General features: G+C 59.7%; 1 protein-coding gene across 2 annotated transcripts in view; it reads left to right on the top strand.

Annotated features, from left to right (window-relative positions):
• SVIL (supervillin) overlaps positions 1-17,358 on the top strand; it is a 70,580-nt gene that overhangs the window by 5,653 nt on the left and 47,569 nt on the right. Inside the window, exons 3-5 of one of the 2 annotated variants that reach the window (XM_060192498.1) lie at positions 411-534; positions 4,399-4,443; positions 8,397-8,544. In XM_060192498.1, coding sequence (XP_060048481.1) covers positions 411-534; positions 4,399-4,443; positions 8,397-8,544 — 317 coding nt within the window. The remainder of the gene's footprint in view (positions 1-410; positions 535-4,398; positions 4,444-8,396; positions 8,545-17,358) is intronic. The other variant, XM_060192499.1, reaches the window with a different exon arrangement.

Here is a 17,358-nt window from a genome sequence, read left to right as displayed (position 1 = left end):
GGGCCAGGCTAGAAAAGGGACTCCTGGAGGCCGGATATTGGCACACCTGGTGAGCTCACACATTACAGTGTGCAAGGACCCAGGGTCAAGTCCCCAATCCCCACCGGCAAGGGAAAGCTTTGTGAGTGGAGAAGCAGGGCTGCAGGTGTCTCTCTGTCTCCTTCTGTTTCCCCCTCCCCTCTCAATTTCTCTCTGTCTCTATCCAGTAATAAATAACAAATATGAAAAAGAAGGAAAGGAAAGGGACTCCTGAGGATGTTTTTGCAGCCCTGCTTTCTTCAGAATAAATGAGACTCAAAATGGTCAGCAGTCAGGAGCTGAGGACGCTGGTGCTGCAGAACTGACCGGCCAGAGCCCCCGGCCTGGTCCCGGCCGGCCCATGCCCACTGTCCGGCTTGGTGTCCCCACAGGCTGGCCCTGCTGAGGAAGAGTGGGGAGGAGGACTGGAAGCACAGACTCCACCGGAAGCAGGAGGCTGGCAAGGCCGCGGGTGTGGGCGGCCTATGCGCCCCAGAAGTGGAGCAGGCCAAGAAGGTAACTGCCCGCATAGGGGAAGCCCTGGGGAGCACCGTGCATGGCGGGCAGGCGGGGCGGGTGGGCATGACCAGACTGCACTAGGCTCACTCCGGGTGCCTGCACACCACCCCTTGGGGGTCACTCGCGGCTGGTCACACCCGGTGCCACTGGGCGCACAGCTGAGGTGAGGATGGTAGGGAGCCAGAGGAGACAGGGCCTGGCTGGCTCCTGGCTGTTTCAAAGATGGATCTCGGGGCGTGCAGAGCTGCCCTTGGGCGCTGGGACGGGTCCTGGGAACTTGAGCTCCAGAGTCCAGCACCCTGGTCTGTCTCCATGCCACCTCCCGGGCTGCCCGCTTCCCAGATTTTGAGCCGTGTCTCTGGCCTCCCACGGGGCCTGGCTTCGCCACGGCTCCAAAGGCCTTTGCCATGACAGCTCTGAGCTGGAAGCTGCATCTCGGATGTGGCCGTGATGTGAGGCCCAGGCAGGTGAGGTGAGCGTGAGTGCTTGCCCCCGAGACCAGAGGTGTCCATGCAGACAGCAGGCCGTGCCTGGCCCTGGGTGACCCTGAGGGACCCACTGTCACCAGTGCTGGCTGACATTCCATGTGCAAGTGTAGCTGGGCATTAAAAAGTGTATCGCGGGTTAAGCGCTCATGACATGAAGCGCAAGGACCAGCCTAAGGATCCCGGTTCGAACCCCCAGCTCCCCACCTGCAGGTGGTGAAGCAGGTCTGCAGGTGTCTGTCTTTCTCTCCCCCTCTCTGTTTTCCCCTCCTCTCTCAGTTTTTCTCTGTCCTGTCCAACAACAATGACAGCAATAACTATAATAAAGTGTATCCTGGGTGCTGGGCAGTGGTGCACCCCGTTAAGCACTCTTAGTACTAAGCACAAGGACCCGTGCAAGGATCCGGGTTCACTCCCCAGTCTCCACCTGCAGGGGGTTTGTTTCACAAGCGGTGAAGGGGGTCAGATCCCCCCATCTGCCTCTCCCCTCCTCTCCCCATTGCTCTCTGTTCTACCCAATAAGATGGGGGGAAATGGCCTCCAGGAGCAGTGGATTCATAGTGCTAGCACCGAGCCTCAGAGATGACCCTGAAGGCAAATGAAGGAAGGAAGGAAGGAAGGACGGACAGAGACCAGCCAGATGGTCACCTGGGGAGTGCCCCTGCTTCATACAAGCGTGACCCGGGTTTGAGCCTGCCCTCCACCATAGCGGAACAAGCTTCAGTGCTGTCTGTCTGTCTGTCCCTCTGTCTCTGTCTCCCGGGCTGCAAAAGGCCATCTGGAGCCGTGAAGCTTCTGCCATGACAGAGGGGCAATCAGCCTCTTAGCCTCCCTTCCCTCCGCTTCACTGGTGAGCGGACAGGCTTTCGCTCATGAGGCCGGGCAGAGTCCCAAGCGCGTAGCAAGAGAAAGCGCCCGGAGCGCCTGCAGCCCTCTGGCCTCTGTCACAGCTTCGCCCAGATGGGAGGAAATGACACAGGTCTGGCCAGCGTGAGCTTGGGGCCCTGCGGAAGGAAGCTGCTCCTGTTTCCTCACCCCCAACCCCCAGGTCAGGGCTGAAGGCCTGGAGCTGGAGACAGGAGTCGGCCCCAGGCTGAGCCATTTTCTGGGCAGCTTCCTCTCTTCTCTCTCCTCTCTCTCTCTCTCTCTCTCTCTCCCTCTCCCTCCTCTCTCTTCTCCTCTCTCTCTCTCCCTCTCCTTCCTCTCTTCCTCTCCTTCCTCTCTTCCTCTCTCTCTCCCTCTCCCTTTCCTTCTCCCTCCTCTCTCTTCTCTTCTCTCTCTCCCCCTCTCCCTCCTCTCTCTTCCCTTCCCTTCCCTTCCCTTCCCTTCCCTTCCCTTCCCTTCCCTTCCCTTCCCTTCCCTTCCCTTCCCTTTCCTTCTCTCTCCCTCTCCCTCTCCCTCTCCCTCTCCCTCTCCCTCTCCCTCTCCCTCTCCCTCTCCTCTCCCTGTCCTCTCCCTCTCCTTTCTCTCTCTCCTCCCTCTCCCTTCTCTCTCTCTCTCCCTCTCCCTCTCTCCCTCTCCCTCTCTCCCTCTCCCTCTCTTCCTCTCCCTCTCTCCCTCTCCTTCTCTCTCCTCCCTTTCCCTCTCCTCTCTCTCCCTCTCCTCTCCCTCTCCCTCCTCTCTCTTCCCTTCCCTTCCCTTCTCTCTCTCTCTTTCTCCCTCCCCCTCTCCCTCTCCCTCTCCTCTCCCTGTCCTCTCCCTCTCCTCTCTCTCTCTCCCTCTCCTCTCCCTGTCCTCTCCCTCTCCCTCTCCTCTCTCTCCCTCTTCCTCCTCTCTCTTCCCTTCCCTTTCCTTCCCTTCCCTTCCCTTCCCTTCCCTTCCCTTCCCTTCTCTCTCTCTCTCCCTCTCCCTCTCTCCCTCTCCTCTCTCTCTCTCCTCCCTCTCCTCTCTCTCCCTCTCCTCTCTCTCTCTCCCTCTCCCTCTCCCTCTCTCCCTCTCCCTCTCCTCTCTCTCTCTCCTCACTCTCCTCTCTCCCTCTCCTCTCTCTCCCTCTCCCTCTCTCTCTCTCTCTCTCCTCTCTCTCTCCTCTCCTCTCTCCTCTCCTCTTCTCTTCTCCTCTCTTCTCTCCTATTTTCTCTCCTCTCTCTCTCTTTCTCTCTCTCCCTCTCCCTCCTCTCTCTTCTCTCTCTCCTCTTTCTCTCTCTCTCCTCTCTTCCTCTCCCTCTCTCTCTCTTCTCCTCTCCTCTCCTCTCCTTTTCTTTTTTCTCTTATCCCCCCCCCCCCATTCTGTTACTCAGGATGGGGCTGCCCTGCCCGCATCTTTGTCCTCAGGCCACATGCTGGTGTCCTGTGTGCACAAGCCACTTGTCACGGTCTGGTCTGGCCAGCCCCGATGCCTGCATCAGCCGGGGTCTGCGGGCGTCTGCCCAGAGGAGCTCACCCCTCAGGCATGGCCACCACTTTGTGGGAAGGCTTTGCCAGGGGGCTGGGGTGCACCGGGCTAAGTACACATAGTTCTAAAGCACAAGGACCCGGGTTCGAGCCCCCACCCCCTCCACCTGCAGGGGGGTCGCTTCACAAGTGGTGAAGCAGGTCTGCAAGTGTCTTTCTCTTTCCATCTCTTTCTTTTATAGGATCTTAAAAAAAAATAACTATCTATATTTATTGGATAGAGACAGCCAGAAATCAAGAGGAAAGGGGAGATAGAGAGGGAGAGAGACAGAGAGACACCTGCAGCCCTGCTTCACCACTTGCAAAGCTTTCCCCCTGCAGGTGAGGACTGGGGGCCTCGAACCCAGATCCTTGCGCACTGTTATATGTGCGCTCAGCCAGGGGCACCACCACCCGGCCCCCCTCTCCTCCTCTCTATCTTCCCCTCTTCTCTCAATTTCTCTCTGTCCTGTCCAGTAAGATGGGGGGAAATGGCCACCAGGAGCGGTAGACTCCCAGTGCCGGCACCAAGTCCCAGCAATAACCCAGGAGGCAAATAAATAAACAAATAAAAAGAAAGAGGTAGGAAGGGTTTGCCCAAAGTCTGTAGATCACAGCTGGCTGTCCTCAGCTGCGGCTGTTCTGACCCTGGGTGCTGAGGGGAACCTCCGAGCTCCCAGGTGTCACTGAGGGCCACCCAGCCTGGCAGGTGCCTCGAGAAATGCCACCCCTGGTGGTGGTGCTGCTGGCAAGTCCCCTCGGGGCTCCGACCCACTGCCCTGCTGGGGTGCAGTTCATGGGGGTGCGGGCTCTGGGCAGGGCGGAGAGGCACAGAACAGGCCTCCGCGTCACCCCTCCCGCCATGGGCTGTGAGTTGGCTGGGTGGGGGCCCCAGGTGTGCATGTGCTGGCTTCTGGGGGTGCCCAGGGGCCGGGGAGCCACAGCCACACCCACCGGGCTGTACCCTCTTCCGGCCTGAGCCTGTCCTCTCTATGTCCACCTGTAGGAAGAAGGACTTGCAGGTGGTAGTGCCGTGTCTAGTCTGCTCTGGGTAAGCCCCCTCCCCCGGAGTGTCTGCTCCATGGGGTCCCCATCCCCTCCCTGTGGCCTTCACACCTCAGAGAGACACAAGGCGCCGGGCGCCAGGGCAGAGAGCTGCCCTGTCCGTCAACATGTCTCTCTCCATCATGGGATGAAGCCGCGGTGAAGATGGCCCCGAGTGTCCAGCCCCGTCCAACTCCTGGGCCGTCTCCTCTGGGCCCAAGTGTCTGCCGTGAGGCTGCCATCTTGCCCTCAGCTCACCGAGCTTCCACACAACCCGGCTGGGTGTGTTACCTGAGCTTGTGTGGATCTGTGTAGGTCTCTGAGAATGCTAGCAACAGGAGGGGCTCGGGATAGGCTGAGACCCCAGAGCTGGCTCTGCCTTGGCAGTCAGGGGTCCTGCCCCTCTGCTCTGCAGGGACCTGTGGGCGTCTGCTTATTCCCCTGCAACCTGTGCCCAGACACACCTGTCCTCAGGGCTGTCAGTGTGGAGGGGAGCCTGTGCCCAGACACACCTGTCCTCGGGGCTGTCAGTGGGGAAGGGCGCCTGTGCCCAGACTCACCTGTCCCCGGGGCTGTCAGTGGGGAGGGGCGCCTGTGCCTAGACACACCTGTCCCCGGGGCTGTCAGTGGGGAGGGGCGCCTGTGCCCAGACATACCTGTCCCCGGGGCTGTCAGTGGGGAGGGGCGCCTGTGCCCAGACACACCTGTCCCCAGGGCTGTCAGTGGGGAGCCTGTGCCCAGACACACCTGTCCCCAGGGCTGTCAGTGGGGAGGGGCACTCTGCTTTCTAGGCTCATTGCAATGTCTGTGCAGCAGGGAGGAGCCTATTTCACCTGTGGAAGTTGGTGCATTTCAGTGTGTGAGTGAGTGTGTGTGTAAGTGTATGTGAGTGTGTGTATTGGTGAGTGTGTGTGTGTGAGCGAGTATGTGTTAGTGTGAGTGTGTGTGAGTGTGAGTATGTGTGAGAGTGTGTGTGTGTGAGTGTGTGTGTGTGAGTGTGAATGTGAATGTGTGTCTGAATGTGTGTGTGTGTGAGTGTGAATGTGTGTCTGAATGTGTGTGTGTGAGTGTAAATGTGTGTGAGTGTGAATGTGAGTGTCTGAATGTGTGTGTGTGAGTGTGAATGTGTGTGAGTGTGAATGTGAGTGTCTGAATGTGTGTGTGTGAGTGTGAATGTGTGTGAGTGTGAATGTGTGAGTGTGAATGTGTGTGAGTGTGAATGTGTGTGAGTGTGTGTCTGAATGTGTGTGTCTGAATGTGTGTGAGTGTGAATGTGTGTGTGAGTGTGAGTGTGAATGTGTGTGAGTGTGAATGTGTGTGTGTGAATGTGTGTGAGTGTGAATGTGAGTGTGAATGTGTGTGTGAATGTGAGTGTGTGTGTGAGTGTGAATGTGAGTGTGAATGTGTGAGTGTGAATGTGAGTGTGAATGTGAGTGTAAATGTGTGTGAGTGTGAATGTGTGTGAGTGTGAATGTGTGAATGTGTGAATGTGTGTGTGAGTCTGAATGTGTGTGTGAATGTGTGTGAGTGTGAATGTGAGTGTGAATGTGTGTGTGAATGTGTGAGTGTGAATGTGTGTGTGTGAATGTGTGTGAGTGAATGTGTGTCTGAATGTGAGTGTGAATGTGTGTCTGAATGTGAGTGTGAATGTGTGAGTGAATGTGTGTGAGTGTGAATGTGTGTGTGAGCAAGTATGTGTGAGTGTGTGTGTGTTAATGTGTGTGAGTGTGAATGTGAGTGTGAATGTGTGTGTGAGCAAGTATGTGTGAGTGTGTGTGTGTGAGTTTGCGAGTGTGAGTGTGTGGTGTGTCCGGCACCTCGCTGTGTGCTTGCAGCCATGCACCTGCATCCACAGAGCCCCCTGGGTCTGGCCCGGGTGCTGCAGGCGTGTGGGGACTGGCACCCGAGGTCCTTTGAGAGCCCCCACTGCCGCACCCCTGCTCCCCCGCCACCCTCCTCCCGCCCCTCTCTGGGTGTGGTGGCCCCTGTGCCCCCTCGTGGCTGGCAGCTGCTTCCGTCACTCCGTGCTCGCGCCCCCTCGCTCAGCTGTCCCTTCATTCCCTCAGCTTTGACAGTGCGGAAAGGCTGCTTCCCACTGCTGTGACTTGGGTGTTTGTCCGGCCCTGCTGGCAGGGCTCCCGGGTCCTGCCCCATTCGTCGCCTCTGTGCTCTGCAGCACCCCCGTCTGGGGTGAGCTGTGAAGGCGGGAGAGTGGCCCTCATGGCCTTTGCCTCCGTGTTGCCTGCTGGCCGGTGGCGGGTTCCTCTAAACCTAGAGTCACGTGATCCATGTCCACAGAGTAGCCTGCTGGGTCCTGGAGTGAGGCGGTGTCACGTCCGTAGGACCCATCGACCAGGGCTGGTGTCGCACAGCGCCCCGCCTCCCTGACCCTGAGCATCATGCCGGCGTCTGCAGGGCCGGGGACTGAGCCAGCGCCCTGCTGCCCACTGGGCCGCCTCCCGCCTGGGGCTGGTCTGTGGGACTCATTGCTGCAGCCTCACACTCCGGGCCAGCGTGTGCACAGAACAGAGAATGGGAGCCGGGAGGTGACGTCACGCACCAGCTTAAGCGCACGTAGTACTAAGCACGAGGACTCACAAGGATCGGGTTTGAGCAGGGGCAAAGCTTTCTGAGTGGTGAGGCAGGGCTGCAGGTGTCTCTCTGTGGCTTTCCCTCTCCCCTCCATCTTCCCTTCCTCTCAAATTTTCTCTGTCTCGTCCAATAAAATGGAGAAAAGAAAGAGGCAAGGAGAGACAAGACATGAAGAGAGACACCCCTGCAGAGAGCATCCTCGGTGCCAGGGGGCTGGGCTCGAACCCGGGCTCTTTCCATGGCAAAGCAGGCCCCTGAGAGATGAACTACCTCCCCTTCCCTGCACTTTCTGACTTTGAAGAGAAGTGACCTTCACCCACAGGGTTTCCTTGAGCACTTGGAGATGAAGTGTCAGCCCTGACACACCCTGAGCCCTGAGCCCTGTCTAGCCTGAGCCCCCAGCTACCCTGGGGTGGGGGGGTGTGGGCCCAGAGGGGCTGGGTGCTCAGCTGGGGTGTGGGCCCAGAGGGGCTGGGTGCTCAGCTGGGTGTGGGGGGCCCAGAGGGGCTGGGTGCTCAGCTGGGGTGTGGGCCCAGAGGGGCTGGGTGCTCAGATGGGTGTGGGGGGCCCAGAGGGGCTGGGTGCTCAGCTGGGGTGGGGTGTAGGGCCCAGAGGGGCTGGGTGCTCAGCTGGGTGTGTGGGGCCCAGAGGGGCTGGGTGCTCAGCTGGGTGTGGGGGGCCCAGAGGGGCTGGGTGCTCAGCTGGGGGGTGTGTGGGGCCTAGAGGGGCTGGGTGCTCAGCTGGGGTGGGGTGTGTGGTCCCTGAGGGGCTGGGTGCTCAGCTGGGGTGTGGGGTCCAGAGGGGCTGGGTGCTCAGCTGGGTGTGTGGGGCCCAGAGGTACTGGGTGCTCAGCTGGGTGTGGGGGGCCCAGAGGGGCTGGGTGCTCAGCTGGGTGTGTGGTCCCAGAGGGGCTGGGTGCTCAGCTGGGTGTGTGGTCCCAGAGGGGCTGGGTGCTCAGCTGGGGGGTGTGTGGGGCCCAGAGGGGCTGGGTGCTCAGCTGGGTGTGTGGGGCCCAGAAGCAGCCTCAACACTCATGAAGTTTCCCCTACAGGTGGGCCCAGGGGCTTGAGCCTGCGTCCTCACACACTGTAATGTGTAATGTGTAAAGTGCTTAACCAGTCTGGATTCATCAGGGCTGTCACAGTGGGTCCTGGCTGTGGCTGCTATCAGAATTTGTGGGAAGAGCAGTTGTCAGCCAGAGGCCCACACGGCCTTGCTCGCGGCCTAGCCGAGAGACAGTTGGGGTGCGGTCCATGCAGCGCCCTCGCGGCTGGCAGCTGCTCCTGGGCAGAGTGCACGCGGCAGGCTGGCCCTCACGGCTCTGTCCTGGCCCTCTCCTGCCCCCTCCCCTGGGCCTGTTGTCTGCAGAGGGTGACGGAAAGTCGTGAGAGCCAGATGACGATCGAGGAGAGGAAGCAGCTCATCACCGTGCGAGAGGAGGCCTGGAAGAGCAGGGGCAGAGGGGCGGCCAACGACTCCACACAGTTCACCGTGGCTGGCAGGATGGTGAAGAAAGGTCAGTGTGCGCGTGTCTGTGTGCCTGTCTTTGTGCGTGTCTGTGTGCCTGTCTGTGTGCCTGTCTGTGTGCCTGTCTATGTGTCTGTGCATATGTCTGTGTGTCAGTCTGTGTCCATGTCTGTGTGCCTGTCTGTGTCCATATCTGTGTGCCTGTCTGTGTGTCTGTCTGTGCATGTGTCTGTGTGCCAGTCTGTGTCCATGTCTGCGTGCCTGTCTGTGTCCGTGTCTGTGTGCCTGTCTGTGTGCGTGTCTGTGTGCGTGTCTGTGTGCCTGTCTGTGTGCGTGTCTGTGTGTCTGTCTGTGTGCGTGTCTGTGTGCCAGTCTGTGTGCGTGTCTGTGTCCCTGTCTGTGCATGTGTCTGTGTGCCAGTCTGTGTGCCTGTCTGTATGCCTGTCTGTGTGCCAACCTGTGGTGTCTGTGTGCATGTCTGCGGTGTCTGTGTGCGTATCTGTGTGCCAGTCTGTGTGCCTGTCTGTGTGCCTATCTGCAGTGTCTGTGTGCATGTCTGTGGTGTCGGTGTGTCAGTCTGTGTGCGTGTCTATGTGCCAGTCTGTGTGCCTGTCTGTGTGCCTATCTGTAGTGTCTGTGTGCATGTCTGTGGTGTCTGTGTGAGTGTCTGTGTGTCTGTCTGTGTGCCAGTCTGTGTGCGTATCTGTGTGCCTGTCTGTGTGCGTGTCTGTGTGCCGGTCTGTGTGCGTGTCTGTGTGCCAGTCTGTGTGCGTGTCTATGTGCCTGTCTGTGCACGTGTGTGTGCCTGCTCTGTCATCCAGCAGGGCAGGATAGTCTGTGATGCTCTCAGTCAGCCGGGTGGTTACTGCAGGCTTGTTCTAGCAGTGGGGAGGGGAGAGGTGCAGTGGGAGCTCTTACTGCAGGGCTCCTCTCATCGCCCCATCCTGACGTATTCATGGGACAGAGACAGCCAGAATCAAGAGGGCAGGGGATAAAGACAGAGACACTAGGCTAGGTATTGCCAAAGGATTCCAGAAGTTGATTCCCTCCATCACACAGAGGAGGTCCGGAATTCTCTCAATCACTTGACCCCCCCGCCCTCTGCTAACACAGGAAGGCTCACGGGAGCTCATGGTCCTGAGAGCTCTAACAAGACGGGCTGGAGCAGGGCCACTGCTGTGTGGACGCTGGTCCTGATCCTGTGGGTGCTGTGGTGCAGCAGGACTGTGCTGTGTGGACTCTGGGGCTGATCCTGTGGGTGCTGTGGGTGCACCAGGACTGTGCTGTGTGGGCTCTGATCCTGATCCTGTGGGTGCTGTGGGTGCAGCAGGGACTGTGCTGTGTGGATCTGGTGCTGATCCTGTGGGTGCAGTGGGTGCAGCAGGTCTGTGCTGTGTGGGCTCTGGTGCTGATCCTGTGGGTACTGTGGGTGCACCAGGACTGTGCTGTGTGGGCTCTGATCCTGATCCTGTGGGTGCAGCAGGGACTGTGCTGTGTGGACTCTGGTCCTGATCCTGTGGGTGCTGTGGGTGCAGCAGGTCTGTGCTGTGTGCTCTGGTCCTGATCCTGTGGGTGCTGTGGGTGCAGCAGGACTGTGCTGTGTGGGCTCTGGTGCTGATCCTCTGGGTGCTGTGGGTGCAGCAGGACTGTGCTATGTGGGCTCTGGTCCTGATCCTGTGGGTGCTGTGGGTGCAGCAGGTCTGTGCTGTGTGCTCTGGTCCTGATCCTGTGGGTGCTGTGGGTGCAGCAGGTCTGTGCTGTGTGGATGTGGTTCTGATCCTGTGAGTGCTGTGGGTGCAGCAGGACTGTGCTGTGTGGGCTCTGGTCCTGATCCTATGGGTGCAGTGGGTGCAGCAGGACTGTGGTGTGTGGGCTCTGGTCCTGATCCTGTGGGTGCTGTGGGTGCAGCAGGAAAGTGCTGTGTGGACTCTGGTGCTGATCCTGTGGGTCCTGGCGGTGCAGCAGATCTGTGCTGTGTGGGCTCTGGTGCTGATCCTGTGGGTGCTGTGGGTGCACCAGGACTGTGCTGTGTGGGCTCTGGTGCTGATCCTGTGGGTGCTGTGGGTGCACCAGGACTGTGCTGTGTGGGCTCTGATCCTGATCCTGTGTGTGCTGTGGGTGCAGCAGGGACTGTGCTGTGTGGATCTGGTGCTGACCATGTGGGTACTGTGGGTGCAGCAGGACTGTGCTGTGTGGGCTCTTGTCCTGATCCTGTGGGTGCAGTGGGTGCAGCAGGACGTGCTGTGTGGACTCTTGTCCTGATCCTGTGGTTGCTGTGGTTGCAGCAGGACTGTGCTGTGTGGACTCTGGTCCTGATCCTGTGGGTGCTGTGGTTGCAGCAGGACTGTGCTGTGTGGACTCTGGTCCTGATCCTGTGGGTGCTGTGGGTGCAGCAGGACTGTGCTGTGTGGACTCTGGACCTGATCCTGTGGGTTCTGTGGGTGCAGCAGGACTGTGCTGTGTGGGCTCTGGTGCTGATCCTGTGGGTCCTATGGGTGCAGCATGACTGTGCTGTGTGGGCTCTGGTGCTGATCATGTGGGTGCTGTGGGTGCAGCAGGGACTGTGCTGTGTAGACTCTGGTCCTGATCCTGTGGGTGTTGTGGGTGCAGCAGGACTGTGCTTTGTGGGCTCTGGTCCTGATCCTGTGGGTGCTGTGGGTGCAGCAGGACTGTGCTTTGTGGACTCTGGACCTGATCCTGTGGGTTCTGTGGGTGCCGCAGGACTGTGCTGTGTGGGCTCTGGTGCTGATCCTGTGGGTCCAATAGGTGCAGCAGGACTGTGCTGTGTGGGCTCTGGTGCTGATCATGTGGGTGCTGTGGGTGCAGCAGGGACTGTGCTGTGTAGACTCTGGTCCTGATCCTGTGGGTGCTGTGGGTGCAGCAGGACTGTGCTGTGTGGACTCTGGTCCTGATCCTGTGGGTGCTGTGGGTGCAGCAGGACTCTGCCGTGTGGACTCTGGACCTGATCCTGTGGGTTCTGTGGGTGCCGCAGGACTGTGCTGTGTGGGCTCTGGTGCTGATCCTGTGGGTGCTATGGGTGCAGCAGGACTGTGCTGTGTGGGCTCTGGTGCTGATCCTGTGGGTCCTATGGGTGCAGCAGGACTGTGCTGTGTGGGCTCTGGTGCTGATCCTGTGGATGCTGTGGGTGCAGCAGGGACTGTGCTGTGTAGACTCTGGTCCTGATCCTGTGGGTGCTGTGGGTGCAGCAGGACTGTGCTGTGTGGACTCTGGTCCTGATCCTGTGGGTGCTGTGGGTGCAGCAGGACTTTGCTGTGTGGACTCTGGACCTGATCCTGTGGGTTCTGTGGGTGCAGCAGGACTGTGCTGTGTGGGCTCTGGTGCTGATCCTGTGGGTCCTATGGGTTCAGCAAGACTGTGCTGTGTGGGCTCTGGTGCTGATCCTGTGGGTGCTGTGGGTGCAGCAGGGACTGTCCTGTGTAGACTCTGGTCCTGATCCTGTGGGTGCTGTGGGTGCAGCAATACTGTGCTGTGTGGGCTCTGGTGCTGATCCTGTGGGTGCTGTGGGTGCAGCAGGACTGTGCTGTGTGTGCTCTGGTCATGATCCTGTGGGTGCTGTGGTGCAGCAGGGACTGTGCTGTGTAGACTCTGGTCCTGATCCTGTGGGTGCTGTGGGTGCAGCAATACTGTGCTGTGTGGGCTCTGGTGCTGATCCTGTGGGTGCTGTGGGTGCAGCAGGACTGTGCTGTGTGGGCTCTGGTGCTGATCCTGTGGGTGCTGTGGGTGCAGCAGGAAAGTGCTGTGTGGACTCTGGTGCTGATCCTGTGGGTCCTGGCGGTGCAGCAGGTCTGTCCTGTGTGGGCTCTGGTGCTGATCCTGTGGGTGCTGTGGGTGCACCAGGACTGTGCTGTGTGGGCTCTGGTGCTGATCCTGTGGGTGCTGTGGGTGCAGCAGGACTGTGCTGTGTGGGCTCTCGTGCTGATCTTGTGGGTGCTGTCGGTGCAGCAGGACTGGTGTGTGGGCTCTGGTCCTGATCCTGTGGGTGCTGTGGGTGCAGCAGGACTGTGGTGTGTGGGCTCTTGTGCTGTTCCTGTGGGTGCTGTGGGTGCAGCAGGACTGTGCTGTGTGGACTCTGGTTTTGATCCTGTGGGTGCTGTGGTGCAGCAGGACTGTGCTGTGTGGACTCTGGTCCTGATCCTGTGGGTGCTGTGGGTGCAGCAGGTCTGTGCTGTGTTGGCTCTGGTGCTGATCCTGTGGGTGCTGTGGGTGCAGCAGGGACTGTGCTGTGTGAATCTGGTGCTGATCATGTGGGTGCTGTGGGTGCAGCAGGACTGTGCTGTGTGGGCTCTGGTCCTGATCCTGTGGGTGCAGCAGGACTGTGCTGTGTGGGCTCTGGTGCTGATCCTGTGGGTGCTGTGGGTGCAGCAGGACTGTGCTGTGTGGACTCTGGTCCTGATCCTGTGGGTGCTGTGGGTGCAGCAGGTCTGTGCTGTGTGCTCTGGTCCTGATCCTGTGGGTGCTGTGGGTGCAGCAGGTCTGTGCTGTGTGGATCTGGTTCTGATCCTGTGAGTGCTGTGGGTGCAGCAGGACTGTGCTGTGTGGGCTCTGGTCCTGATCCTGTGGGTGCTGTGGGTGCAGCAGGACTGTGGTGTGTGGGCTCTGGTCCTGATCCTGTGGGTGCTGTGGGTGCAGCAGGAAAGTGCTGTGTGGACTCTGGTGCAGATCCTGTGGGTCCTGGCGGTGCAGCAGGTCTGTGCTGTGTGGGCTCTGGTGCTGATCCTGTGGTTGCTGTGGGTGCACCAGGACTGTGCTGTGTGGGCTCTGGTGCTGATCCTGTGGGTGCTGTGGGTGCACCAGGACTGCGCTGTGTGGGCTCTGATCCTGATCCTGTGGGTGCTGTGGGTGCAGCAGGGACTGTGCTGTGTGGATCTGGTGCTGACCATGTGGGTACTGTGGGTGCAGCAGGACTGTGCTGTGTGGGCTCTTGTCCTGATCCTGTGGGTGCAGTGGGTGCAGCAGGACGTGCTGTGTGGACTCTTGTCCTGATCCTGTGGGTGCTGTGGTGCAGCAGGGACTGTGCTGTGTGGACTCAGGTGCTGATCCTGTGGGTGCTGTGGGTGCAGCAGGACTGTGCTGTGTGGGTTCTGGTGCTGATCCTGTGGGTCCTATGGGTGCAGCAGGACTGTGCTGTGTGGGCTCTGGTGCTGATCCTGTGGGTGCTGTGGGTGCAGCAGGGACTGTGCTGTGTAGACTCTGGTGCTGATCCTGTGGGTGCTGTGGGTGCAGCAGGGACTGTGCTGTGTAGACTCTGGTCCTGATCCTGTGGGTGCTGTGGGTGCAGCAATACTGTGCTGTGTGGGCTCTGGTGCTGATCCTGTGGGTGCTGTGGGTGCAGCAGGTCTGTGCTGTGTGCTCTGGTCATGATCCTGTGGGTGCTGTGGGTGCAACAGGGACTGTGCTGTGTGTATCTGGTGCTGATCCTGTGGGTGCTGTGGGTGCTGCAGGTCTGTGCTGTGTTGGCTCTGGTGCTGATCCTGTGGGTGCTGTGGGTGCAGCAGGGACTGTGCTGTGTGAATCTGGTGCTGATCATGTGCGTGCTGTGGGTGCAGCAGGACTGTGCTGTGTGGGCTCTGGTCCTGATCCTGTGGGTGCTGTGGGTGTAGGAGGACTGTGCTGTGTGGGCTCTGGTGCTGATCCTGTGGGTGCTGTGGGTGCAGCAGGACTGTGCTGTGTGGACTCTGGTCCTGATCCTGTGGGTGCTGTGGGTGCAGCAGGTCTGTGCTGTGTGCTCTGGTCCTGATCCTGTGGGTGCTGTGGGTGCAGCAGGTCTGTGCTGTGTGGATCTGGTTCTGATCCTGTGAGTGCTGTGGGTGCAGCAGGACTGTGCTGTGTGGGCTCTGGTCCTGATCCTGTGGGTGCAGTGGGTGCAGCAGGACTGTGGTGTGTGGGCTCTGGTCCTGATCCTGTGGGTGCTGTGGGTGCAGCAGGAAAGTGCTGTGTGGACTCTGGTGCTGATCCTGTGGGTCCTATGGGTGCAGCAGGACTGAGCTGTGTGGGCTCTGGTGCTGATCCTGTGGGTGCTGTGGGTGCAGCAGGGACTGTGCTGTGTAGACTCTGGTCCTGATCCTGTGGGTGCTGTGGGTGCAGCAGGGACTGTGCTGTGTAGACTCTGTTCCTGATCCTGTGGGTGCTGTGGGTGCAGCAATACTCTGCTGTGTGGGCTCTGGTGCTGATCTTGTGGGTGCTGTGGGTGCAGCAATACTGTGCTGTGTGTGCTCTGGTCATGATCCTGTGGGTGCTGTGGTGCAGCAGGGACTGTGCTGTGTAGACTCTGGTCCTGATCCTGTGGGTGCTGTGGGTGCAGCAGGACTGTGCTGTGTGGGCTCTCGTGCTGATCCTGTGGGTGCTGTGGGTGCAGCAGGACTGTGCTGTGTGGACTCTTGTCCTGATCCTGTGGGTGCTGTGGTGCAGCAGGACTGTGCTGTGTGGACTCTGGTCCTGATCCTGTGGGTGCTGTGGGTGCAGCACGACTGTGCTGTGTGGACTCTGGTCCTGATCCTGTGGGTTCTGTGGGTGCAGCAGGACTGTGCTGTGTGGGCTCTGGTGCTGATCCTGTGGGTCCTATGGGTGCAGCAGGACTGTGCTGTGTGTGCTCTGGTCATGATCCTGTGGGTGCTGTGGTGCAGCAGGGACTGTGCTGTGTAGACTCCGGTCCTGATCCTGTGGGTGCTGTGGGTGCAGCAATACTGTGCTCTGTGGGCTGTGGTGCTGATCCTGTGGGTGCTGTGGGTGCAGGAGGACTGTGCTGTGTGGGCTCTGGTGCTGATCCTGTGGTTGCTGTGGGTGCAGCAGGACTGTGCTGTGTGGACTCTTGTCCTGATCATGTGGGTGCTGTGGTTGCAGCAGGACTGTGCTGTGTGGGCTCTGGTGCTGATCCTGTGGGTGCTGTGGTGCAGCAGGGACTGTGCTGTGTAGACTCAGGTGCTGATCCTGTGGCTGTTGTGGGTGCAGCAGGACTGTGCTGTGTGGGCTCTGGTGCTGATCCTGTTGGTGCTGTGGGTGCAGCAGGACTGTGCTGTGTGGACTCTGGTCCTGATCCTGTGGTTCCTGTGGGTGCAGCAGGACTTTGCTGTGTGGACTCTAGTCCTGATCCTGTGGGTGCTGTGGGTGCAGCAGGACTGTGCTGTGTGGACTCTGGACCTGGTCCTGTGGTTGCTGTGGTGCAGCAGGACTGTGCTGTGTAGACTCTGGTCCTGATCCTGTGGGTTCTGTAGGTGAAGCAGGACACTGCCGTGGACTCTGGTGCTGATCCTGTGGGTGCTGTGGGTACAGCAGTGTCTGTGCTGTGTGGGCTCTGGTGCTGATCCTGTGGGTGCTGTGGGTGCACCAGGACTGCGCTGTGTGGGCTCTGATCCTGATCCTGTGGGTGCTGTGGGTGCAGCAGGGACTGTGCTGTGTGGATCTGGTGCTGACCATGTGGGTGCTGTGGTGCAGCAGGACTGTGCTGTGTGGACTCTTGTCCTGATCCTGTGGGTGCAGTGGGTGCAGCAGGACGTGCTGTGTGGACTCTTGTCCTGATCCTGTGGGTGCTGTGGTGCAGCAGGGACTGTGCTGTGTGGACTCAGGTGCTGATCCTGTGGGTGCTGTGGGTGCAGCAGGACTGTGCTGTGTGGACTCTGGTCCTGATCCTGTGGGTGCTGTGGGTGCAGCAGGTCTGTGCTGTGTGCTCTGGTCCTGATCCTGTGGGTGCTGTGGGTGCAGCAGGTCTGTGCTGTGTGGATCTGGTTCTGATCCTTTGAGTGCTGTGGGTGCAGCAGGACTGTGCTGTGTGGGCTCTGGTCCTGATCCTGTGGGTGCTGTGGTTGCAGCAGGACTGTGGTGTGTGGGCTCTGGTCCTGATCCTGTGGGTGCTGTGGGTGCAGCAGGAAAGTGCTGTGTGGACTCTGGTGCTGATCCTGTGGGTCCTATGGGTGCAGCAGGACTGTGCTGTGTGGGCTCTGGTGCTGATCCTGTGGGTGCTGTGGGTGCAGCAGGGACTGTGCTGTGTAGACTCTGGTCCTGATCCTGTGGGTGCTGTGGGTGCAGCAGGACTGCGCTGTGTGGGCTCTGATCCTGATCCTGTGGGTGCTGTGGGTGCAGCAGGGACTGTGCTGTGTGGATCTGGTGCTGACCATGTGGGTACTGTGGGTGCAGGAGGACTGTGCTGTGTGGACTCTTGTCCTGATCCTGTGGGTGCAGTGGGTGCAGCAGGACGTGCTGTGTGGACTCTTGTCCTGATCCTGTGGGTGCTGTGGTGCAGCAGGGACTGTGCTGTGTGGACTCAGGTGCTGATCCTGTGGGTGCTGTGGGTGCAGCAGGACTGTGCTGTGTGGACTCTGGTCCTGATCCTGTGGTTGCTGTGGTTGCACCAGGACTGTGCTGTGTGGACTCTGGTCCTGATCCAGTGGGTGCTGTGGGTGCAGCAGGACTGTGCTGTGTGGACTCTGGTCCTGATCCTGTAGTTGCTGTGGTTGCACCAGGACTGTGCTGTGTGGACTCTGGTCCTGATCCTGTGGGTGCTGTGGGTGCAGCAGGGACTGTGCTGTGTGAATCTGGTGCTGATCATGTGGGTGCTGTGGGTGCAGCAGGACTGTGCTGTGTGGGCTCTGGTCCTGATCCTGTGGGTGCTGTGGGTGTAGCAGGACTGTGCTGTGTGGGCTCTGGTGCTGATCCTGTGGGTGCTGTGGGTGCAGCAGGTCTGTGCTGTGTTGGCTCTGGTGCTGATCCTGTGGGTGCTGTGGGTGCAGCAGGGACTGTGCTGTGTGAATCTGGTGCTGATCATGTGGGTGCTGTGGGTGCAGCAGGACTGTGCTGTGTGGGCTCTGGTCCTGATCCTGTGGGTGCTGTGGGTGCAGCAGGACTGTGC

The sequence above is a fragment of the Erinaceus europaeus genome, chromosome 6, assembly GCF_950295315.1.
Source record: "Erinaceus europaeus chromosome 6, mEriEur2.1, whole genome shotgun sequence".
NCBI classification, from domain to species: Eukaryota; Metazoa; Chordata; class Mammalia; order Eulipotyphla; family Erinaceidae; genus Erinaceus; species Erinaceus europaeus.
This window is presented reverse-complemented; position numbering and strand designations above follow the sequence as displayed.